This window comes from Sinohyriopsis cumingii, chromosome 7 (genome assembly GCF_028554795.1).
Source record: "Sinohyriopsis cumingii isolate HCF-2022 chromosome 7, ASM2855479v2, whole genome shotgun sequence".
In the NCBI taxonomy this organism is placed as follows: domain Eukaryota; kingdom Metazoa; phylum Mollusca; class Bivalvia; order Unionida; family Unionidae; genus Sinohyriopsis; species Sinohyriopsis cumingii.
In genome coordinates, this window is record NC_142967.1 from 93,107,916 (window position 1) to 93,134,469 (window position 26,554).

A 26,554-nucleotide genomic window follows, 5' to 3' on the forward strand; every position below is an offset into this window, starting at 1 on the left:
TGACTCTTAACAAAGACTTTTCTGGCTTAAATGTGATAAAATTTTAATGTTCGATGCATTCAACTTTAAGGTTCAATACAATTCAAAATTCGACACTTTACACACATCAGTGGTTTTATTTAGCTAAACCGTTTTAAAACATTTCTATATATCTAAGTTTTGTACACAATTATGCAGGGAATTTGTCACACCGTGTAATTAGGACGCTGTGACATAATACACACCGTTCATTGGCAAATCTGATCAAAATTGAGATAACCCACATGACAGAAATCTGACAGACACTGATAACAATTCATAGTCTGGTGACATTTTGAACTCACGGTCCATTTATTTTAAGTAGCGTATCAGATAAAGCCTTACATTTTAAGTAGCCTATCAGATAAAGCCTTACATTTTCCATTACGGAGAGCCATTGTTAGTAACGATATGTTTAGAACGTCATTTCGTACTTTCAGCAATATGACATCGATAATTTAATTCATGAATAAAATGGTCAACAGAACACGGCCATGTCAGTGCCCGTCATCTCTATTTATTGACAAGTAGATCTTAATTTAAACAAAATTGTTTATCGGTGAGACGACCGTGTTCCGCAGAATACAAGTATGGTCAATAGTAAATGTGCATTCATCAAATATAAAGTTGAAAGAATTGATTAAGCTTTAAACTTTACATGGCCAAAAAAATCTGAAAGTATTAAATATATTTGCATCGATCTTTTGTCGCAAGATCCAATAAACCCAGGGAAAAAATATATATACATGACTTATAGACTTGTACCCTGCTAAAAGACCAATAAAAAGTCACATGCCTTTCTTAGGATCATCTGGCATGCCTGGTCATTGTACTTTGTGTTTTCGCTGCTTTTACTGATATTTTGTTCACTTAAGCCAACAACTGCATGCTCAAAGATTTATATAACGTGATGCAAAGTTTATATTGTGCATAAATTCATCAACTGTTACATCTTCCATGTCCACTAGATTTCCACCAGCTTCACTAAATCACCGTACATTAGAACAGGAGAACAGATAATAATCCAACAACCATTAGGACTGCTAGTGTGACGAGATACGCTCCCAGTAGAACCAGACCACATTTCGTTTTTCCTGTCTTTCCATTCTGTTTCTCCATTTCAAAATGTGCTGTGTTTTGTGGCCCATAGGAGGGTTCTGTGTTGTAGAAAAGACAAAATAAAATTAAACTGGTTTATACTTAACAGTGAACAATAAATATTCCTTGTTATCAACCTTACAATATAAAATTTAATTTGAAGATCCAGATGAATTTCAAAGTGGCATGAAGAAATGTTCATTGAAAATTTTGGCACTGGACTGAGCAAGGAAAATGCATTCACCTGCACCTCTACAGTTCCAAGTTTGATCTTGGGCGCTATCCCAAGTTCGGTAGTTTGTGTATGTTCTCTGTTCTCTGTTTTGCCCCTACCTCAAAGCCCATCGCTAGCCAACGCTGAGGCTACTGCTATTTCCTGCTGCAGGATGGGGAGCAAGGTTAGATAATGTACGAGACAACATTCTGTGACTGCTTATTATAACAAAACATATGATACATACTTCAAATTCTTATATTGCATCAAAAGTCTTATCATAAAATATGACTACGATGGAGATGATTTTAAGGAATAATGAAATCCTGAAATGTTTTCTAATCCAACGAGAGAGAGAGAGAGAGAGAGAGAACCTGAATTTCTGCATTTCTTGATTTCAAAGAGAAGCTCCCAGATTAACTGCGAGCCAGTCCATACGGCTATCACAATGGTCCCGAAAATCTTCTGTGTTCCCGGAATGATGACCGAATTAAAGGCAAGGAAGAGGGCCACGGCTGCGGACAACAAAATGATAAAATGTTCTATTGCCTGTAATCCGTTTTTTAAAACTATATACTTGGGATGCTCTACTGTTCGCACACTGCTAAGCTTGTGATCCTAAATTGTTCAACCAGCTCTGACTTCAGTTTGAAAAAAAATTAAACAAAATTACATATAATTATACACAGCAGCGCCGACGTGCTGACGCCAGTATGTTCTGAAGATGTGCTTGACGTTTTATTGGTCAGGTCTAACCAAGACTTAAATTTCGTCTAATCTAATTGGATTTTTACCAACACCACTTAAGTCTTGACAAGACTTGAGCTTCAGTTCAACAAATTTATTTGATTTAACCTGATTCTTACTTCAGTTCACCAATCATATACCTTAAGTTCTGTTGATGAATTTGAAGCCAGGTGTTGCTTTGCTTCTTAATTTGTTGTCATTGTTTTGTAGTGAGTCTATATGAAAATTACCGTTCTAATACTGGAGTCTATATGCTGTCTTCATGACTTCTTGGAAACTGATTTCTGTTTCCACCCTACATAATACTCCCCCAGTTTCAAAGAGCACTATTTAAAATGAATTAGTACAACTTACCCGATAGAATGTGTGACGATTTTCCAAAAAACCAGTGTTCCCAGTTAAAGATTGGACTGATACTGGAGTCCAGACCCTCTCTCAGTAATCTAGCAAGCACCTGCACTGAACTGGCCGCCATGAGTGTGATTCCGATGTATCCGTGGGTCGCACTTAACTGTCAATCAGGTACATCAAGGTTATTAATGAAAGTGACTGATATATATATATATATATATATATATATATATATATATATATATATATATATATATATATATGTGTGTGTGTGTGTGTGTGTGTGTGTGTGTGTGTGTGCGTGTTTGCATTTCCTGGTGAAGGATCAATACCTTTTACATATAGATTACTTTTACGTGTAAAATTCTTTTCATTGTCATATATTATTAAAGTGTGTCAGTGTAATGCTATTCTGGGAACCAAGATAAGAACCGATTGCTGAACATAAACTATTATCCTACCAAAGGTGCGAAAATGGTACGTCTGCAACTGCAATGGCAGATGTATGGTAGTAAAGATCAACAAAACAATGCAAGATCTGCTTTAATTTTCAAATTTAGCGACATTTCGAATACAACCAGAGTTGTGATTAGGCGTTTATGACTAGAAATATGGTTCCAATTAATCACTACTCAAAATTTATCGCATGACCTTGGTTTTAACAATTATTCATTTCTTTTCATAATTACTAATATCACAATCACTAATGCATAAAGATTAGGGTTCGACAAACAAATTTCCAGTAACGGTGCCAAAAACTGGTTTAAATACTCACCTTGGTCAGACCTCCAACATGGACGAAAATTATAATGAAACTGATTGCGGTCAGAGCCCAGGCCAGGACTGCGGCGGCCCTGTGAATCTAAAAATACCGCATGATTCTTTAATAAATGCTGAATAATTATGTCACTAAGCGCTCGCTATCATTTTTGTCCAATGCACAAATAAAGAAACAAACAAAAAACAAACAAAAACGAAAAAGGAGAAAAATACAAAGTTAAATTCTATTAACACGTTTTAATGCAGTTCTTGCAACATTTACACGTCTACCTACAGCTCGAGAGATCTCCTGGATGGTTTTAGAATAAAATCGCAGACATAATATGTAGAAGCCATTTAAAAAGGACGGTGCAGATGGCGCTGTAGAAGATATATTTCAGTCAATTATACATATGAATAATTAACCGTTATAATAAAACAGGGTTTGGATATTTTCAACTTAATTTTTTGTAATTTAAAAAGTCGATATGTAAATAGATTATGTAAATAGATAGACAGACGGACGGGCGGACAGACAGTCAGACAGACTGACTGACTGACTGATAGATAGATAGATAGATAGATAGATAGATAGTATTACCTGAAACCATATCTTGGTTCCTAGAATTTGTTTGGACTCGCACATGCTCTTAAAATGACGAGCGATTACTGTAGCTAAGCCCACCAACAGCATCCATGCTACTATCATCAGGGAACCTGAGTAACACCATTTGTAGTAATAGTAGTAGTTTTTGCAGTTATAGTAGCAGCAGTAGAAGCTGTAGTTGTAGTAGTAGTAGTAGTAGAAATAATAATAATAATAATAATAATAATAAGAAGAAGAAGAAGAAGAAGCACAAGATACACACAAAAACTGTGCACTATCCCTGTCAACGTGTACAAAACTAAATTTTGACTTCTGAAATTCTATATCAGTAATCAAGTGGTCTTGATTGATTTCTGAAACTCGAATGTACACGTTATCAATGTACTTATTCTACAAACTCCTATCTGAAACTCGAATGTACACGTTATCAATGTACTTATTCTACAAACTCCTATCTGAAACTCGAATGTACACGTTATCAATGTTCTTATTCTACAAACTCCTATCTGAAACTCGAGTGTACACGTTATCAATGTACTTATTCTACAAACTCCTATCTGAAACTCGAGTGTACACGTTATCAATGTTCTTATTCTACAAACTCCTATCTGAAACTCGAATGTACACGTTATCAATGTACTTATTCTACAAACTCCTATCTGAAACTCGAATGTACACGTTATCAATGTACTTATTCTACAAACTCCTATCTGAAACTCGAATGTACACGTTATCAATGTTCTTATTCTACAAACTCCTATCTGAAACTCGAATGTACACGTTATCAATGTACTTATTCTACAAACTCCTATCTGACACTCGAATGTACACGTTATCAATGTTCTTATTCTACAAACTCCTATCTGAAACTCGAATGTACACGTTATCAATGTACTTATTCTACAAACTCCTATCTGAAACTCGAATGTACACGTTATCAATGTACTTATTCTACAAACTCCTATCTGAAACTCGAGTGTACACGTTATCAATGTACTTATTCTACAAACTCCTATCTGAAACTCGAGTGTACACGTTATCAATGTTCTTATTCTACAAACTCCTATCTGAAACTCGAGTGTACACGTTATCAATGTACTTATTCTACAAACTCCTATCTGAAACTCGAGTGTACACGTTATCAATGTACTTATTCTACAAACTCCTATCTGAAACTCGAGTGTACACGTTATCAATGTTTTTATTCTACAAACTCCTATCTGAAACTCGAGTGTACACGTTATCAATGTACTTATTCTACAAACTCTACAAATAATAATATCAGAAGAGAACGAAGACAATGCCGAGTGTTAAAGACGACAAAAAATTACTACGATAACATGAACGACGAAGGAGGTGACGAAAATGATGTTTTATCAATCGATATTGGAGAGAAGAAAAAAATAGCCACAATTATTAATGCAACCGTTCGAAATTACTCTATCTTTGATTAGGTAAATATGGGCGTGTTTCCTGATGAAATTTCCATTCTAAAATGGCAAACTGGTAAATTTTATCACTGTGTAATGCGTTAGGAGTTAAGAAGCTGGTGTGATTGACATATGTGTATAATAAAAACGCTTCTTTGCAAAAAAATAAAAATTATACTAACCTGGTAACAATTTAAAACAACTGTTTGCACTTGTGTGTATTAACTGTGAAATTGTTTTGAATCAAAGAATATTAGTTATGGGGAGAATACAGAAGTTAGTGATAATCATGTGCGTACCATGTACCCTGGTTTTCTCTGGCAATGATGAGCCACGCATGATTACTGTACTAAGAAAATCTGCAGTATTGTCCGACACTGCTGGTAGTTCTATGTGTTTTTCCATTACATTGGTACCTAAAAATAGTGAAATATATATTTTAAAACAAAATAGTTGCTTGCCACGTTGAACCTTTCATTTATGGTTCGTTTGACGCATCAAATTTCATTATAAATTTATTACCTCCTTTTCACTAACATAAATTTCAAGCTAAAAACTTTAAAATCGACGGCCAGCTGACATTCCGACGATATATCAGCACGAGTTAAAACAATTTTAAATAAAAACACTCACCTGAATGCAGACAGACGATACACAACGATATCGCAACCATCGTATCATTGCAAGAATGACAAACTGGTCCTTAAAAATACCATTTTAAAGGACTGAATTAAGGACCCACCTCGGGCCAACCTAGTCATGATGACCCCACCCCACCTGGTTGCCTTGGATAAAATTACGTGTGTTAAAATAAACCGTATTTAGGTCTAAACCGTCTACTACTTAGCCTAACATAGCTATAATAATTATACACATACACAGGACAGTTTAAGGACTGCTTTCTTGGTGTATTTATAGATCTATAACGGCATCCCAAAGCCTTTCCCCGGCCCTGACTGGGGATAAAATATCAGCTCGATTTTATCACTTACATTTGTACCTGTATTACCACCACCACCACACACCCCAAAACCTCCACCCTGTAACACGACTCGCAATTTCGCTCTCTACAACGTCTGAGGGGCTCCGAGTAACGCTCACCGTTACGGATCCCTGCCAGCTCACGTATGTCTCCAACGGTTCCTGTCTCGGGCTCAGACAATGTGGGTATGTGAGAAAGTTTGCCGGTAGCTTCTCGTGGGTCGGTGGTTCTTTCCGGGGTTTTCCCGGGTTCTTCATCCACTATTAATACTGGTCGCTATGTACAGTCTATCTTGTGCTGAAAAATGGCGTTAAACCCTATAATAACAACAATAATAACAACATCTGACTGGTTGTGCATCAGAGACGTACACTGTTTTTGATCTTGATTCGGTTAGCAGTGCGACATACAACCATGTTTAGAACCAAGAATCCTCAAAAAATACCCGAGAAACCTGGTCCGAGTAGAGATTGCCAAACGTGAGTAATGAAGCATTAGACGTCCATTATTATAATTATGTTCAACACGAACAAGATATACATTGATGGTAATTCATTATTTTCTCCCTATCTTGGATTAATTGTGATGACTCTTATTTTATAGCTGAAATATATTTTATATTTCTATTATTTGTCTTCTCAAAAGTCAAATAGCTCTGTTCTGAATATAATGTAAGATCTCTCTCTCTCTCTCTCTCTCTCTCTCTCTCTCTCTCTCTCTATATATATATATATATATATATATATATATATATGTGTGTGTGTGTGTGTGTGTGTGTGTGTGTGTGTGTGTTATATGCATGTGTGTATGCATGATGCATAGATGGATGGATGGATTAATTTATTATATTTGCCTGCCATAAATGTAGTTAAGTTAATATTGTATGCATGATCAAGGGTCAATAGGCTTATTGCAGTAATGTTTTTTCTTTTATCTTGTCATCCATTGAGTTGTTTATTACATCCTTGACAAAAAAAGTTATATTAACTAACGGAAAATGACAATGGCTGATGTCTGACGCCAGCTAACCTTTGTAGAGTCTGCCCCAGGCCAGAAATATGTAGTACTTGTTATTCAAGTCGAACGTATATCTTTGTGGCCCAACCCCGTACGTCTGGGTTACCATTGGGCGGGCAAAGCGACAGTAAATCTGTCCGTCTCTTTGCTGGACCTCCATAGCGGTTAGATTACTCTGAAAAATATGCATCCATCGTCAGGTCATTTCATCACAAACAAGTCACCTAAGGTCACTAACACATTATCTGGATAGTGGACAACCGGTCAGTTTCACTTATGTATGGCTACCTTAATCAACCTGTTTAAATAAGAAGAAACAAGGCAAAATCAAACATATAAATGACAAATACGGTCAAACCTGTCCTCCCGGTCACCTGTGTTCAGCAATCGCTTGGTCACAATGGCCATTCTAAACCCACCCACCCCCGCAAATGTCCTATATGAATGCAATGTATTGAACGATCATGTGTCTCCCGTGGTCAGGAGTAATGTGTTTCCTAACCAAACAATGATTACACACTCCCAATCCGGTCACTGGAGTGTAATAGCAGTGACCGTTACAATTATTCAAATTAAACATTTTGTTTACAAATATATGACAGCAACCCCATTTTGTGTTCTTTCTATTATATGAGTTTCTTGAGAATCATTGAGTTTGTTTAGACCTCCAAACACCTTATAAAACAAATAACCGAACGATGATGGTACATTAGTATTGCGGGGTCCCTTTCCCAAAAAATGGCCGCAAAACTTCAATGCAGTTTGCACAAATCAGTCTGTTGAAAGGATAGAAAAAGATAGCGCTTAAGACATCCATTTTGTACCTCTGTGTTTTAGTAAATAACAGTATAAGTAAATTTGTTTGGTAAGTTAACACCTTTCTTTACATCATTTACATTACTTGTCTCATTATTACTAATATTTTAATGTTAATACCTAGTAACGGTAGTTGCCCTGTATCAGACGTGTAGTCTGAATTCCGAAAATGAGTGAACTTAAGCACAGACAAAAGAATATTTTTAACCAATAAAGATACAAACGTAAGACAAAAGGAAAGAAAAGGAACGAAAATAGACACTAAACATATGGTAAATAAACTTACGCGATATTAATTAAAAGATCATTTTAATGATTGAAACTTATGAGGAATTAATTTACACCTGTAATTACATTAAGCATGGAGTTCAAACTTATTATACCTTGTATCATATATGTTTGGACTCATTTGATTATATTTACAATAACATTATGTTTAAAGTGATTTCTAGCTTTTACCCTTTTTGGATGCCCGGGAGCAGGCGTCCACGATTGACCAGATGCAAAAGACGGAGGATTTATATGATTAGTGATTTACAGTTTTACCGAAACCGCCACTTGTTATAAGAAAGGTATTTCGAAGTCTAGTAAATTACCTTAACAGTTTGCTCAATGTTGACATTTTGTTAGCATCTCAGAATAAGAATAAAAAATAAGTGTTCATGAAATAATGTTACGTTACACTTAAATTTACAGCTGCAGTCATAAACGCGAACAGAGACGGATCCCGGAATATAGCTGCCTATGTTTGTTTTTTTTGGGGTGGGGGGTGGGGTGTAAACAAACGGACAAGCGGTCTGTGTGATGGAACCCCTGGTGGTGGCCCATTTTTGAGAAGCCCTCAGAAGCTGCCACATTTTAAGTGCATGCAGGGCATACATTTAGCCATTTCCTAGTAAAGACAACTTACTCTAGAAACGAAATATATAATAAAAAGAACACATATTGTCATTTTATTGACATAATGAAATGTTTCACGAGCGAAGTGAAATCATTTTGTATTTTCACGAGTGGCGTTACAACACAATGTTTTCACGTTTCTCTTGAAATGTTTTTGTGGCTTCGTCACTCTAGATACAATGTTTAAACTACAATGTTTCCACTTCACTCATGAAATGTTTCCTTACTTCTACTCCACCAGACCCCCCCCCCCCGATAAAAGGAGATTTTTCTTTTTATTATACATTTTAAGGCAAGAACAGTCGATCTGCATGGATTTTACAATTATATAATAATAATAATAATAATAATAATGAGGACTTTGTATAGCGCCTAATCTTTAGAAGCTCTAAGCGCTTTACAACATTAGACAACACCTATAACATAAAATAAACATATATAATGGTATTATTACAAAAACAAACACCATGAAATTAGAAAACATAAAAAACATGCTGAAAATATTTAAGGTAGGGAACATTGTTAGGTCTTTAAGTTTGTTCTTGCAGTCGAAATAAGTGAGTTTTAAGAGCACTCTTGAATGGGATCACTGTGTCATTGTGTCTAAGTTCAGTGGGCAATTCATTCCACGTTGCTGGGTCCTGGTATGCAAAAGAAAGCTGTCCATATGACTTTGTTTTTATTGTGGGAATAATGAGTATACGATTGTCAGAAGAGGAGCGTAAGTATCTTGCTGGTGTATGCACATGGGTGAGGTCGGATAGGTATGTTGGACTAGAGTCCGACAGTGAAACGTAACACAGAGAACAAATTTTGTGTTTGATTCTGGATCGAATGAATAGCCAGTGTAGGGTACAGAGCAGCGGGGAGGTGTGCTCTGATCGTGGTACTCTAAGTATGATCCAAGCGGCTGTGTTTTGAAGTTTTTGAAGTTTCTGAAGTAGATATTGAGATGAACCAGACAGAATTGAGTTACAATAGTCCAGTCTTGAAAGTACTAATGAACATACAAGTGTTTTAGTGGCATCAACTGAAAGATACTTGCGAATGGAGCTCAAGATATGCAGCCTTGCATATGTTCATGACATGCTGCCGCAACGTGAGAGTACTGTCCAGAGTGACACCTAGGTTTCGTACTGACTGTGTGAATTTAATGTTGGTGTTACTGATATTTATTGTTTGAGGTGAAGGATGTGAATGAGAAAGTCTTTGTGTTGTAATCAGAATGGCCTCAGTTTTATCATCATTCATCTGCAGCTTGTTACATGTCATCCATGATTTCACATCAGAAATGCACCTCTCTACACCTTGGATGGTAGCATCAACTTCAGTTGGGTGGCTAGGTTTGTATATTTGGGTGTCATCAGCGTACAATTGGTGAGACACTGGATGATCATATATGACACTTGAGAGTGACTGAGTTTATAGAATGAAGAGAACAGGTCCAAGAACAGGTCCAAGAACAGACCCCTGTGGAACACCACAACATAGATTAACTGGGCTGGAGTGTATTCCATTTGCAGACACCATTTGTGTCCTGTTGACCAAGTAGGACTTGAACGACAGTAAGGCTGTATCATGAATGCCAAATACATGCTGGAGACGGTGAAGTAATATATCATGCTCTATTGTGTCAAATGCTGCATACAAATCAAGGAGGGTGAGGACTGTAATCTTTCCGCTATCCAAAGCAGAGAGAATGTCATTAACTACTGTTAGAAGAGTAGTTTCAGTACTGTGGCAAGGGCGATATGCAGATTGTACATTGCTAAAAGACTGTTTGAATTCAGATGAGATAAAAGCTGGGATAGAACAACCTTTTCTAAGATTTTTGATATGAATGGGAGATTAGAAACTGGGCGGTAGTTCTTTAAATCGTTATGATCGAGTGTTGGTTTCTTCAGCAGAGGCTTTACAATGGCAGTTTTGAACAATGATGGGAATTCCCCGAATGAGAGAGAGGTATAATAATTATTATTATTAGATACTTAATGCAGTTTTATATATTTTTAGGCAAGAACCGTCGATCTGCATTTTCTCCTCAGCTAAAATATCAGTCAGCTAATTAGTCAATCGATCGATTATTTTACCGTATTAAGCATAGTACAGGACACTGTACAATTTATGTTAAAATCTAATTTATGTAGCATTGATGATAATAATAATAATAATAATAATAATAATGATAATAATAATAATAATAATAGCAACAGCAACAATTATTATGACAACAGAAATTAGAATCGGTAAAGAGAATGATTGGTACCTATGTGGTCCTCGGTTCGAACTCTGGCTCTGGTGCGCGAAAAAGCGTGCCAGGTGATTTTATCTGGATTATTCTTCACCACAAAGTAATGCATACATCCGAACCGTTGTATAAATAAGAGAAAAAAAAGTTGTTGCGCAATCGAGTGAAATAAAAAAAATAATTAAAAATCGAAAGATTTTCTAAAGAAAATGTGCTTTCCGATGTCACAGACGGTTTAGGAGTAAATATATATGTAATTATGTGCTATGTAACACAATCTTATGAATATATTGTACTATATTAATTTTGTTTGTGAAGAGAAGTATTAAAAGTGTTCAAAATAAAACTTGACTCAGCTAATACAATTAATTTTTTAAACTGAAAATGTTGCAAGAAACTGATTAAACCTCAACTGACCCGATACTGCAGAGCATTGTAGTATAGCGGATTAAAACCGTGTTGCACTGTTAATCTTTCCCCAGCGGCAGTGCAGGAAATTGTTTCGTCTTCGCCCTGTATAGAAATAAAGGAAACAAAAAAAAAAATAACAGTAGATATTTGTTACATTTTCAGTTTAAAATTACTACCTGTACGAACTCCTATGTTTATCCGAAACTTTAAAAATTATTTAATTATTTGTCTTTCTTTTAAAAAAATATGTTGGTGGGGAGGAAAATCTACTGATTTCAAGAACAAACATCATCAAACAGGCCATTCAGTCTGATTAAAATCAGATATCCAGTGTCCCTGATTTTAATCAGATCGGCAAGCCACAAAAAGCGCCAACATCTGAAAAGCTACAATCTGAAGAAACAAGTAGGGATCTGTATATTACAGTTATGGTGAAATGCAGATGAGGCATTTGTGTGTTCTGGTGTTGCAGAAACAAGAATTACCAAAAACCAAACCTTGAAGAGGGATGCTAATTAGTTTCAAACTGGAGGTGATAAGAACCAAACCTCAACTCAGATTTAAAACGGTATACCTGCCTAAGACACAAGATTGAAGCTGATATGATCAGGAAATTCTCTTACCAAAAGCAAGCAAAACAACTATAAACGTTCTAACGCAAGATGGACCTTGAAGATTTTGAGACACCAGGACACCAAGCCCTTCAAAACCAGGCTGACTCGTGGAAAAACAGGACATTTTGGGTCTATTATAAGAAGGCACAATCTAATGTAATTACTTCGTAGTTTTATGGTGTAATTATTTGAGTATATCTGTAATTACTTCAATCTTATATTAAAACAGCACTAGAAACACGTTTAGGAGTAAAACAAATGTGAATTTCAGTCTGCTGACGCCAGAGCCTACTCTGATAAAAACAGCGATTGATGCATATTTTATGGATCCATTCGTTAAGATACACTTTCTGATATAAAGGCTGTGAATTTCTCATTTAGGTTTTTAGTGCAGATCAAAATGTATTATATCTGTTTACCATCTTTTTGTCCGCAGAAAATCCAACCGATACGTATCCGTCCGTTTCAGCTAGTAGCTCAAACTCCATTGTATCGGCATTTTTTCTGAATGATACAGCCGCATAACAGTCACTTCCTTGACACATCCGCGGATACAAAAAGCACCCCTTAGTCTTACCGCATTGATCCCAGGCTATCGTTTTCACTTCCGGTGTGATCTGAAGAAAAGGGCAAGGACTTGGGTTAACAATTCCTGTTTGTATTTAATTTCAAACTGCTTTGAAAAAGAAACCTATGCAAAAGAAAGTTATCCGATTCAGTTATCTTTATTAAATTCAACATATTATAGAGTTATGGACAACAAAGTCTCAGTTTGGTGTCTTTCGATAGGTACTTGATTTAAAATATCTCTTTTCATGGATGAATTTGCAAATCGTCCCCAAATATGTCAAGTCTTAATCATGTATTCGGTGGTTATAAAATGTTTGTTGTTAAAGTAAAATTTACTTTTTCTTTTTTTTTCCTAACAGAAAAAAGCATTATTAATATAGTTTTACAAAATGTAATTTTTCTTCTCCGTGGAATAATCGCAAAGCAAATCTGGATCATGTGTTGTTCGTTCGACATATGTTTTTTTAAGTGAATTGATAGATTGATATTGCTGTCTTTTATCCATGGCCCCGATTCCTTTTATCGATTGTAATAAATAGTTTGAACGACGTCATCGTGCTGTACATCAATGGCCTTACCTGTTCAAGCATGGGTGGAGGTGGGGTGGGTTGACCGGATCTCAATTCCGTTGTTATGTTAAACCAGAAAAGATTGTATTTCTCAACCACAGTTGCTCTAAACAAAATAAAAAAGATGATTCAAGTTATCTGATTTTTATAGGTTACTGCAATTGTATGGGAAAATAAGACCGAGTTTTTCAGATGGAAATACTGCACGACCTTGGGAGTGCAGTATATCCATCCGACGAAACGAGTTCACATTTTCCCATATAAATGCAGTAACCTTTTTATTATATGTTCATTTTCTTATTCCACCTAAGGCTTAATTATATAAACAAAAATACACTACAAGAAACAATGTAACTGAATGCATGCCGTATCCAAACCAAATACACAAGCGCAGATTCATCATTACACAACAACATTATTAATGCACACATAACCCCGCCCAGATAAGTTTGAACTTAGTCTCACGCTAGACATAACTTTCGAAAGAAAATGGCGTGTCTAGTTAAAATTTAAATTTGGAGTCATATTTTGAATGAATGTGCATTGCAACAATTTTTCCATTTGATCTGGAATGAATAGATTTTGGTATTTTTGTCCATTCTACACAATTTCGTGATTATGGACTAGATTTATATGTGACAATTCCACATGAAATACATCGGATTGGCATCGTGTTGACATCTGCAAATGTGTTTCTGTTTCTGTCATTGAATGTTTGAAATCATAATGTGGGTAAAATATGAAGTCTTTCAATTTCAATTATCAAAAAGATTCAACGGAATTTAACGTTTATTTCATCTTGAGTGCAATAAGTAGGATGTAATTGCACTTGGAATATAGTCGAAACTACAGTACAATTTTGAAATGTGTAATCAAGCGTGAGAACCCATGACATGGCTCATGTAAATCGGATGTGCAGAACGAAGAAAGTACATTTTGAGGAAATTTAGGATGTAAAACTGTAAGTATATTTTTTGCATTCTTATTACCAGCTAAAGGAGACAGTTTATGACTTGTAACTTGCATGTTATTTGTTGGTACACAGCAGTTTTATGAAATCTGACGTCTATCGCCAAAATCCGAAACAATGTATCAAAAAAGTTAATGCGGAATGCAGCAAAGCAGCTGGTATGTGGCAGTCCACGAAACATCTGCTTTAGTTCATTTAGAAACAAATTTAAACAACCAAAACGTAAAGCGTCTGCTACAGGAGTGTACATGATTTGTTTACAAAGTAGTTTCTAATATACTATAGGGCACACGTGTCCTGCACGTGAGTGCAATATGAAGGTGTGCAATATCGTAAAATACTTAACGATTCTGAAAATGTAATATTAACGGAGAAATAAATGAGTACATAATAATAATAATTACAATGTAAATGTAAACTTTGCAAAAGTTTTAGAGGAAAACGTTCGAGGGTTACAGTTCTATTCCTGAATTGATCAAAATGACGGAATAATAACTGCATTCGTATCTAAACACGCCAGTACTAATGTTGTTAGAAAATGGTCGGTTGCTGCATCAAAGTTTGTGTCAAACACTATGAAAACAAATCACCCGTTTTGAATTAAAGATAATGCAGGTTTTTTTTTTGCTTTGTAACACCAGCGCCGTTTTGAAAATGAATACCGCCATCATAGACACAACACTTCAGATAGTGTACAGATCTTTAATATTTGTTCACACAAATGACATGTCAATTATATCTAATCTTGTTTAATTCTTTAAATAAATTACATTACTTTAGCACCGGAAGTACGCACACTGATTGTCAAGCGATTAACAAGAAATTGGGCTGTCCAGTTGTATACCTGTCGAGTTTGTCCACCGACATGGCGTATTTAATAAATTATACCTAAAAAAACCCCAAATAAATAAAACTTCCTTGAATACATAATAATATATTTTTGGTTGTCATGGGTTGTAATAGAATTACCATTTTTAGAGGATTATTATCGAAATCTTTCCTTGCTTAACAACTGGCGGAGATCAGAACAAACAAAACATAATCCAGAATGTTCAATATGTATTGCGTCTTTATTTAAGAACACGTGGCTGACGTTAACAACTGACTTTCACACGTTTAATCTCTCTCTCTCTCTCTCTCTCTCTCTCTCTCTCTCTAACCCACACACAAAAGTAACAGAATTTTTAAAAAAAAATATTACTCATTGGTCATTAAGCCAGAAAGTTAGAATTAAATTGCCAAAACTCACACGAAAATAATACTGCCAACGTTTTGATCCGGCGTCTTCCAAGTGAATTCCAGCATCTGAACTTCGTCGTTGTTACGATGTGTGACTATACTCTAAATTGAAATACATGATATATTAGCAAGTGAAATGAGAGATGAACATATCTTGGGAAAATGGGATGGGGACCTAGAGATTTAACATTCACTTTCAAAATAGCCTTTTAGATACATGTTAAAGAATTACTTCTTGCTAAGTTCAGCTCGGAACGATATTTTTCAATATTGTTTCAGGTTTACTGTATTGTTTTAGCATTAGATTGAGAACGATTCACAAAAGCTACAGCGTGTGCATGGGCAAAACATCTAATTCCTGCTCATAAACCGGAAGAGGGTACTCATCTTTCGTTGAAGTTGTGATAAAAACAAGTAAATGGTGTGTTTATAAAATAACGCAATGAAGCCTATACCGTATATACTCTCTTAGAAGCAGTGTCTGGTTCTCGGTATTTGCTGTGTGGAATCAGTAGAAGAAACTGTCGACGCATTATGCGTTTATTTATGCAGTTGGACTCGATATATATATGCGATTATATATGGTTTGTAGTGGAAATTAGTTCTTCCTATTTTATTAAGTAAACAGTTTACAGAGACCCACGTGTCAATGTCATCCATTGCTTATCCAAGAATTCTTATAACGGTCTTTTTTAAATGTTTAATGTGTACTTAACATTTTGCATTATTTTCAAGCTGCTGGATTAGAAGAACATATACTTTGGAGTATTCACTTGGAAAAGTCCATTCTAGTCTTGTCGAACAGAAAGAAAGAAAAACAAACAAACAAACAATAAATAAATAAACTAAAGCAACAGTGACTGAGAAAATAATGAAACTGGAACTTTGCGATCCAGTGACTAATTATCATGAATGCAGAAAAGGAAATATTCTCCAAAAATCATTATTTTTTCTTCAACACGTTGGAATTCTTTATCCGTAACTGTTTATTTAAATTTTCTTTCATTTTGTTCTAACCTAGGACCAATAACAAACAATAATGTGCGCCAAACGCCTCTTAAACACAATCAATAAAACATATTGATACCTTGGCGTCCGTCCAGCAATCATAAACCTTTGTCTTGTTTTCTGGGAATTGCACAAATGAACCCAGTGACCGCTCAGGTTCACCATCTCGTCTGAAGGCCCTTAATTGGATTCCCCTGTAGCTCCTTCTGTCATTAGAATACACCGACACTGTAAAATAATGGACAAATATCAACAGAAAACACAATGTAGAAAAATATGTGCGACTTAATTATAAAGGGGAACATGTTTAGCTTAAGTTCCGTCTAAACATGTCTGTCATCAAGGGAAGTCACTTTTCGGTGGCAGCTGATTGGCTGGTTTGCCTTAGTACCTACTAAGATAGTGATTATGAGGTGAAGCTTTATAAGATAAGATAAGAATTCTTTATTTCAGACTACAAAGTCCATACCTGATTGATCACTTGTTAGTATAAATACCTGTAGAGGATGGTCAATTCGTCTAAAACTCGTTGCTCTTGCGATTATTCACTAGAACGTTTCAGTAGAAGGTTCTTCAGTGTTTACCTCCCCTGGCAACTCTCTGTTACTAATTATATATATGCTTGATTCGAGAAAGGCAGAATACAAAGATGTTCAAGTGGGCAATGATATCGCTTACACTGGCTTACATAACTCAGCTGCTGACTGTTCAACAGACATGCTTATGAAGTATTGTAATTATTATTGAAAGATAAAATGACAAATACAAATTTCATATATATACATTCGTTTGCTTAAATTTCTAATGATAGATCAACGTTACAAACTTCTTATAGGCACTTTTTTGCCTTAGTTCAGTGTTTCTTGTTATGTTTTTATTTTATACTTTGTTCTTCAGATTTAAATTAAAATTATTCGCTTTAACCCTAAATTATTTTTGATTTTTAGAAATTGTTCTATTGAAATGCATGTATCTAAAATGTACTTTGTAATTATCTGGTGTGCAGCTTTTGGAGAACTCTTTGTATCCCAAAAAACTCTAATTCTCAATAGTTAACATAATGGAAAAGGAAAAAGTCCTTGCTTTCTTTTAGACAGAGAAGAAAGGTACATGAAAGAGAAAATAAATTGATTGCATAGCATGCGAATTGAGAACTATTTCTAACTAACATAAATTTCATTTTTATTTTCTGATCTTGCTCGTAATTAAACTCAGTTGATATGCTAATGATATAAGCCTATTTCCTTAGTTTGATAGAAATAGCAGCCGAAGTGTTGACAAATTCAGACAATCAGGTGTAAAGTTACTTCATGAATATGCATGGCTTTCGCTCATATTTGTATGACCTTGGTGAATTAAGTCTGTTTACCAGTCTAACTCAAAGTCTGATTCTTACTACTGAACGTCAACGACAGATGAGCTGAGTTCAGAAATGGATAGAGCAAAACGGGTTGAAAAAAAATTCCTAATACAGAACCATTGTCAATTACATCGAATTCATGATGACCCAAAGTCGTTGATAAGACCAGCGTTTCTGGGTTTATTTTAGACTGTAAACTATTTTTTTAACACGCATGAGATACCCTAGGAACAAATTTAAGATGCTTCGTGGCCAATACAGATTTTTGAACACATTGCAAGATCTTGCTCCGGTTCTACAGATCATTAGTAAACTACAAATTTGACTATAGTTCGACTGTACGGATCAACTGAAGAATCTTAACCTACAGATGCTTGATCTTAGACATTAGACTTTGTCTGGGTGCAGCTAGAGCTTCCGCTTCAGCCTTAATGTGGAGGCAAACAAACCGTCGTTATATCTCAGCATATTACCAAACTGTCTTCTGATCTCTCTAATCCAAACTGTCTTCTAATCCACCAAACCCAGACTGTCTTCTAATCCATCTAATCCAACCCGTCTTCTAATCAATCTGATCCAAACTGTCTTCTAATCCACCTGATTCAGACTGTCCTCTAATCCATCTAATCCAACCCGCCTTCTAAGCAATCTAAAATACAAACCGTCTTCTAATCCATCTAATCCAACCCGTCTTCTAATCAATCTGATCCAAACTGTCTTCTAATCCACCTAATCCAGACTGTCCTCTAATCCATATAATCCAACCCGTCTTCTAATCAATCTAATACAAACCGTCTTCCAATCTATCTAATCCAAACCGGTTTCTAATCCATCTGATCCAAACTGTCTTCTAATCAAACTAATCCAAACTGTCTTATAACCTGTATGATCCAAACTGTCTTCTAATTCATCAATATCCAAACTCTTTTAATTCATCTGATCCAAACTGTCTTCTAATCAATGTCTTCTACTCCATCTAATCCAAACTCTCTTCTAATCCATCTAATCCAAACTCTCTTCTACTCCATCTTATCCAAACCGTCTTCTAATCCATCTGATCCAAACTCTCTTCTAATTCATCCAGTAATCTAAACTGTCTTCTAATCCATACCTTCTTATAGTCAATTTAATCCATACAATATTCTAATCAATCGAATACAAGCTGTCTTCTAATCCACCTAATCTCGCAGGTGATGCAGTATTTAGGCGAAAATACCAAACTTTGTACGCACAGAACCCAAACTTCATTGCAACCTTTGGCATTCGAATTCGTCCTCACCTTGAAACAGCCCAGATGAATGAAGGAAATACTGCAAAAGTCTGTGTTCCAAAAATCACCACCTTTGCTTATCAACACGCTTCACAATTATATTTGATTTCTGAGAATTAAAACGTCTTCAACAAATCCTTGTTTTTTTATTTAGAATTCAGAACCTCCTGTTGTGGCCTCATGTCCTTTTATACAGATGGTTTGAAAGATTGAGACATGGTCTGAAGCACCACAACAACACTATGTGGCGCCATCCCAAGCCGGTTGTCGCATGAGGTATCAGTTCTTATTGTATAAATTTACAGTCATACTCAAAACCTTTAACTACATCTACACCTTCCTAGAAATAAATTTCATCATCTTTTCGGACTCCGTTTAGGTTCTGAAACTTTGCTAAACCTTTAATCTGACACCTCGTTAATAACCCAGATATTATAGAAGTATGACTTGTCCAAACGCTTTTGACCGCTCCAGTGTCCTAGTGGTTATAGCGTCCGCCTCGGAAGCGGAAGGTCGTGGGTTCGAACACCGGCCGAGTCATACCAAAGACTTATAAAAACGGTACTAACAGCTACCTCGCTAGGCGCTCATCATTAAGAGGTTAGTGTTACAACTGGTCGGCCTGGTGTCAGGATAATGTGAACGGGTGGGGCATCATGCTATGTGTCCGCGGCATGATGCCCCAGTGCTAGGCATCACTATAAACTGCCACACTGCAGATATCGTAGTGATACGACTGAACAATTTTTAAAGCTACGTTAAAAATCCTAATCACACACACACACACACACACACACACTGTCCAAAATCTTAGATCTTTTTTATGTTTATTTTCACATCCATTGTGTCTGCTGCTGCTGCCAGCCTGTCTCTCTGTGGTCGGATTGTTGGCTGTTTTGATGGCGACTAGATAGGAGGGTAACAAGTTGGTAAGAAATAAAAGAAATAGAGAAAGACCGAAGGAATTGCAGGAATAAATTTAAAAACAGGAAATAAAAGAAAACTACAAAATCCAAGCTAACCGTTAATGTAACTGCCAGGTATATAGGTTTGCGGACTTAGCTTAATCAAGAAAGGCGATTCGGACGTCTGCCTGTCGGATTTATGTTTAGGGAACATTGTAAGGCACGTTGACGCAGGCGCTCCAACGCCGTACCCATGGCTTACTGAAATATAATATAATATAATATAATATAATATAATATAATATAATATAATATAATATAATATAATGTAAAGTAATGTAATATAATATAATATAATATAATATAATATAATATAATATAATATAATATAATATAATATAAAACTACAGCATAGCTTGAAAATTACAGTCATTGCGGTGGCGAGTGACTTTCCTGTGGCCATAACTTTTACTTTTCTTAGGATCCGTATTGTCCTTAATTGAACAATTTGACAGTTAATGTGATGATCCACTGATATTACAAAATAAGAGTCCCTCAAAGGAAATGACGCTTAACTAGCAGAAAAGAAAAGTCAGGAAGCTATTTGATTTTTGATATTATAGTACTTGCACAGGTTTACTATGGGAGTTGAATTAGTACAGTGAGTCGTTAAGTAATGCTACCGCCCGAGTAGCCGGATGTTGAACAGGATTTTGAGATGAAACAGTACCGTGAGTCACTGTACTAATTATACAGATAAATGGAAACCAGTCTAAAGATGGCTAAACATAAAATAGAGAGTATATATATATATATATATATATATATATATATATATATATATATATATATATATATATATATATATATATATGTGTGTGTGTGTGTGTGTGTGTGTGTTTCGAAGACGATGATTGGATAATCGTTTGAAAGCATATGCTGATTGTAATTGAAAGAAATAGAGATAACGTTCTGTCCAAACAATTTCAGTCCTTTTACAGACTCGACTTTGGGAAAATCATTACTAAAATTAGATTTGGATTATTTAGCTGTGGAACTGAAAGCACGTGTCTTAAACACGTGTAGATATTTTAAAAAATGCCGCCGGTCAGATGGTTTCCCCGCTGAAAGGCATGCACGAAGGATGGACAGATCATGAGTTATATAGGTTTGATCATGAATCTTTATAAATGTAAAGTTAAGTTTTTAATCTGATGGGGTTTACATGGGTTTCCTATGTGAGTTGAACATGGGCGTACGCAGAAGGAGGGCCATTGATCACTCTCTGATATTTCACCAAACATAAAAGTCCATTGTGCAATATATATATATATATATATATATATATATATATATATATATATATATATATATATATCCCTTTGATTTTGATTTTATCCCCCCCCCAAAAAAAAAATGATTAATGCGAATGCCCTTGGAGATGAATTAGTATCGCGATTCCTTAAGTCATGCTATCGCCCCTGCAATAAATGTATAACTTACTATTTTCCTGAGCATCAAAATGTATCAGGTATTAATGAATCTCGACTGCATCAAGACCTACTGAAATGTCAGGAAAATTTGTATTAATCACTCGTGCTGCCAGTCTGTCTTATCAAATGCAATGTTGCATCAACCCACCCCCATTTCAAAACTCAGAACCTTCCGTCTTACCATAGACATATCAGCTGTTTTTCTTCTCTCAAGGGATGTCAGTTCTCAGGGCCAGATCAGGTCAAGTGTAGGGATGCGTGGGTGGGTCTAAACTTTAAAAAGGGCCCTGACTTTCCTCAAAAGAGCACAAACCAAAAGACTATGTGTATGTTTGCTCAATAAACGTGCACAAGAATAAAACGATGGTCAAATTCAGAGTTCAGAGCTGGTAAGCATAGGGATACTATCCAAAATTGGACAGTAAATCGTCGGATAGCAGAGTCGCTTTTTTTTAGCGGCTATGGCGCAGAGTGATATTAAAATGTGCGCTAGCAAAAGCATTCCAACATTAGGGACCGGCCATTTAATTTTTTTTGGGTGGGGGGAGGGAGAGGTAGAGGCGGTCTTGTCTGATTTTTGGAGAAACAAATATATCCAGTGACCATTAAATTATATATATATATATATATATATATATATATATATATATATATATATATATATATATATATATATATATATATATATATATATATATATATAACTTCTTGTAATTTGTAGAAAAAGAACCTATTTTACCGATTACATTAGCAATATTGATATACATAATCCCAGACCCCCATCTTAAATGATCGGTCCCTTAGATTTTCACACATTCATCCTTTTCAGCTGAGGTGTACATCGATAGATGGCATAAAATAGTACAGTAACAAACAACAACAACCTAAACTATGCAATAAAGCAAATAATAAGTGAGCAAGTTCAATTGTTGATCTCTCCTATTCAGGGTGACATAAAAATGTACTTACTAGATAACGTTGAGAAAAAAACTTGGATAAGCAAGGCACTTGAAGCTCCAAACATTATGAGTAGGTCAGCTGCTGGCAGTAATTCCAAGTGACTGGCGTGCTGGCAGTAATCAGAAGCGAATGAAAACACTAGCGTAAGTTGACAGACGATTTATAGGGCAATGCAAAATGTATGGCTGGTCGAAAGGATCGTAACTCCATAGCGGCTAGATTTTGTAATTCACCGATCTGCCAATTCTTTGACGTGTTTTAAGAATAAGGTGCAACATTTATTTTTTAACATATGGATTTTTTTTTCGCTTGTGAAGAATGAAGTTTTGGCATGTTAATAATGGAAGTTTTGAAAAGTTATTAATTTAATTTTTGACATGCCAGTAATGGAATTTTAGAAAAGTTATGAATTTAATTTTTGACATGTTAAAAACGGAATTTTTTTCATTGAAGGAAACCAAATGATAGCAGTAGAACAACTGCTGGAAAATCATATCCTGCACACAGTGGAGTCACTAGGGTTGGTGTCACCCAGTGCGGTAACTCATGGTGTTACTCCCATGGACCTCCTTCCTGCACATAAATTCTAAAATTGTACAGACAGTCACGTGCGGTAATTCATTGTGTCACACCTACGGACCTCCTTCAAAAATTATACAGACGGGTACGTGCGATAACTCGTGGTGTCACACCTACGGACCTCCTTCCTGAACAAAATTTCAAAATTTTTATTGACAGTCATTTTGGTGTCACCCACTTTGATGGTGTCACCAGGTGCAGTCCGCACCCCAGCATCCCCTAGTGACGTCACTGCCTGCACACACGAAACAGGAGACGGACAAATAAGGTTTTCTTATCATAAACGTCTTTCTATTCGTTTGTGCGTGTGCCTGCAATCATGTCCACTCTTCGACTAAAATATAGTTCATTGTAGAAGGATAGATTAATACAAGGTCAGTTATCTTTCTTACAGCCATAATTATTGGGATGTGATGTGTGACGTGATTTGGATTTTTAGCTTTAACAATTTTTCAGTCATATCTTACCTATATATCGCTACGATGTCTGAAGTGTGACAGTTTATAGTGATGTCTAGCACTGGGGCATCATGCCGCAGACATGTAGCATGATGTCCCACCCAGTCACATTATTCTGACACCAGGCCAACCAGTCCTAACACTAACCTCTTAATGCTGAGCGCCAGGCGAGGCAGCTGTTAGCACCATTTTTGTAAGTCTTTGGTTTGACTCGGCCGGGGATTGAACCCACGACCTCCCGCATCCGAGGCGGACGCTCTAACCACTAGGCCACCGGAGCGGTATTAATTATTGGGAAGAGTATACTATGAAAGATTTGATATATAGTACCGCATATCCCTCATTCCATCTCAAAGGTACCAGACTGATATATTACCGACACCAGACTCTGTTGGGACCAAATATTTGGCCGTTGTATAGAAGTGTCTGGGATAAAGAGGTATGATTAGTATTAGATAGGCCTTATTGGGATCAAACTGAGTGGTCAGTCTGCAGATGACACCATTATACAGAAGGCAGATTCTAGTTACTGTTGTTATCAGCCGAGGCCACCTTGATTTGGTCATGTCCGTCCGTCCGTCCATCCATCAGTCACAAGGAACTCGCAAGCAAGATTGCACACAAACCAAAAAACTCAACGAAAGCAAATGAAATTCTGCTTGCATATTTGTATGCACATTTAGGTTACTTGATCACATTTACCTGCCGTTACATCAAATTTTCAACTTTTTTAAACACACTTTTAGCTGTTGGAATTTGATTTGTTTTGACAGAAACCTTCGTAGTGCCATTAAGCAAAAACCGCTATAGGCAGGGAAACATACATTGATACAAATATGATCAAATAGATGATATAGTTATTATTTGTACCTTGGTACAAACATGAATCTAACCCAAGCTGCGACTGACGACCCTCGTCTTGTTCAAATGCACCGGCTCTCTAATTTCACAAGCATTAGCTTTTCACCAGAAAGATGGAACATGGTCAAAGCAATGAGATCAAACGTGAACGTGAATCAACTTGCTTAACAAGGTGCAACTATCACTGAGCTTAATGCACAAACATGCTGTAATGGTATTTCAATATGACACCAGTATGCGAAACAGAGAGGTAAACGCATTTCCCGTATAAAAAATGGTATGGATACATACTGATTATATCATATAAACGTAGATGGAATGGCACGAAGGCAATCAAACAGATTAGAGTTATAATGTTATAAGGTATGAACAATTGAAGAAGAAAATAAACATTGAAAGAATAAGATGGAAGTGATCTTACCTATATCTATATTTTTTATGTTCCTGGTACATGATTTTAAACCGCTCCAGTGGCCTAGTGGGTAGAGCGTCCGTCGTGGGTTCGATCCCTGGCCGAATCATTCCAACGACTTATAAAAATGATACTAACAGCTGCTTCGCTTGGCGCTCAGCATTAAGAGGTTTGTGTTAGGACTGGTCGGCCTGGTGTCAGGATAATGTGACTGGGTGGGACATCATGCTACATGTCTGCGGCATGATGCCCCAGTGCTAGACATCACTATAAACTGTCACACTGCAGACATCGTAGCGATATGACTGAAATTTTTTAAAAGCTACGTTAAAATTCCAAATCACACACACACACACACACATGATTTTAATTATTGTTTGTAAGTTTTATTCATGGCTGTAAGTTGTATAGATTATCTTCAGATTGATTTTGCCTACGTGGTGACTAGGGTCTGTTAAGAACGTAAAATTACATGGCATATATAAATAGTTGGTTACATATGTGTTGACAATTACTAATAACAATATTAATAATTAGACCTAATGATCACTTTGGGTTAATATTTCAATTGATGATGGGGTTAGGACTATTGTAGAAGAGGCGTAAAGTCACACTTTGAATTTTGTTTAATGCATTTAAATCATGAAATTATATTATTCTTGATTATTCTTGACTATTATTATTATTATTATTATTAATGATCACAATGGATTAATGCCTTCACAGGAAAAGGGTGATTTATTATCAACTGAAGTCTTACGGGCAAAGTGTAAAACAAGCATATAACATCGAGATCATTTAGGTTTATTTAAGGCTTACCCATAGAGAGGAAAGGTAAATTTTTGTTACATATATACAAATACAATTTTGGATTCAATTTATAATAACTCTTTAAACAAGTATGTTAACAAAATGAAACAGTTTTGATGCTGAATGTTTGACTTCAAACAAAATTAATTTATATATAAGTCGTTAGTGAATTTTTGCATTAGTAATGCCAGTTACATCAATGTGATTATTTTGTTAGTACTATATGTACTGTTATTTTGTTGGTACTATATGTAGTTGATTTGCTAGTAATATATGTACTGTTATTTTGTTATAAACTGCTATAAAATATGTTATCAAATATTACAATTGATACTGTATTAATTATATTAACACCTCAAAGAAGATGGTATAATTAACTGTGTCGTTCATACAAAACCCTGCAATATTACAAAATTTAAAGTGACATTATATCATAGGACTATCTGTTCTATATGCAAATCATAATAGTGAAATGTCAAATTGTCACTTTTTGTGCCTTGACTTTCTCTCTTGCAACCAGAGACAAGCAGCATAATAACGTTAACGTGTTGTTCTCTGTCTGTCTGTCTGTCTGTCTCTCTCTCTCAGTTATTTTGGCAGAGTGAATCATTTTTCGTTCAGCTTCACTAAGCTCCGCATGGTTGAATCATCTGGCTTGACGTAGACAGGGCCGGCGCTTTAGGCAAACTAGGCAGCCGCCTAGGGCGCTGATTTCAGGGGGCGCATTTTTCAATTTTTTTTAATTGTTTTTAAATTTTGAAATTGACATTTTCCGGGGGGGGGGTGGCGCCAGAATCTAACCTTACCTAGGGCGCCAGATAGTCTGTCCGGGTCTGGCGCCGGCCCTGGACGTAGAGGTCAATGCCACTTTCCTGAAC

General features: G+C 35.9%; 1 protein-coding gene across 1 annotated transcript; it reads right to left on the bottom strand.

Annotated features, from left to right (window-relative positions):
- LOC149795724 (ferric reductase 1-like) lies at positions 1–22,718 on the bottom strand. The gene is made up of 14 exons (XM_089965625.1): positions 22,566–22,718; positions 20,221–20,364; positions 16,648–16,796; positions 15,571–15,662; positions 13,361–13,457; positions 12,632–12,829; positions 11,605–11,700; positions 7,236–7,398; positions 5,524–5,640; positions 3,789–3,904; positions 3,204–3,290; positions 2,432–2,588; positions 1,705–1,845; positions 1–1,175 (listed from the first exon to the last, which is right to left on the bottom strand). The coding sequence occupies exons 1-14, from the start codon at positions 22,618–22,620 to the stop codon at positions 1,018–1,020; spliced, it is 1,770 nt and encodes a 589-aa protein (XP_089821751.1). The 5' UTR covers positions 22,621–22,718; the 3' UTR covers positions 1–1,017.
- Between the last annotated feature and the right edge of the window lie 3,836 nt (positions 22,719–26,554).

Coding starts and splice junctions, on each gene's coding strand:
- LOC149795724 (XM_089965625.1), bottom strand. CDS start 22,620: ATGTTTGGAGCTTCAAGTGCCTTGCTTATCCAAGTTTTTTTCTCAACG. Junction 5,641..7,235: donor CTGGGGCAGACTCTACAAAG/GTTAGCTGGCGT, acceptor CACTATTTTTAG/GTACCAATGTAATGGAAAAA. Junction 1,846..2,431: donor ATCGTCACACATTCTATCGG/GTAAGTTGTACT, acceptor TGTTGTCCGCAG/CCGTGGCCCTCTTCCTTGCC.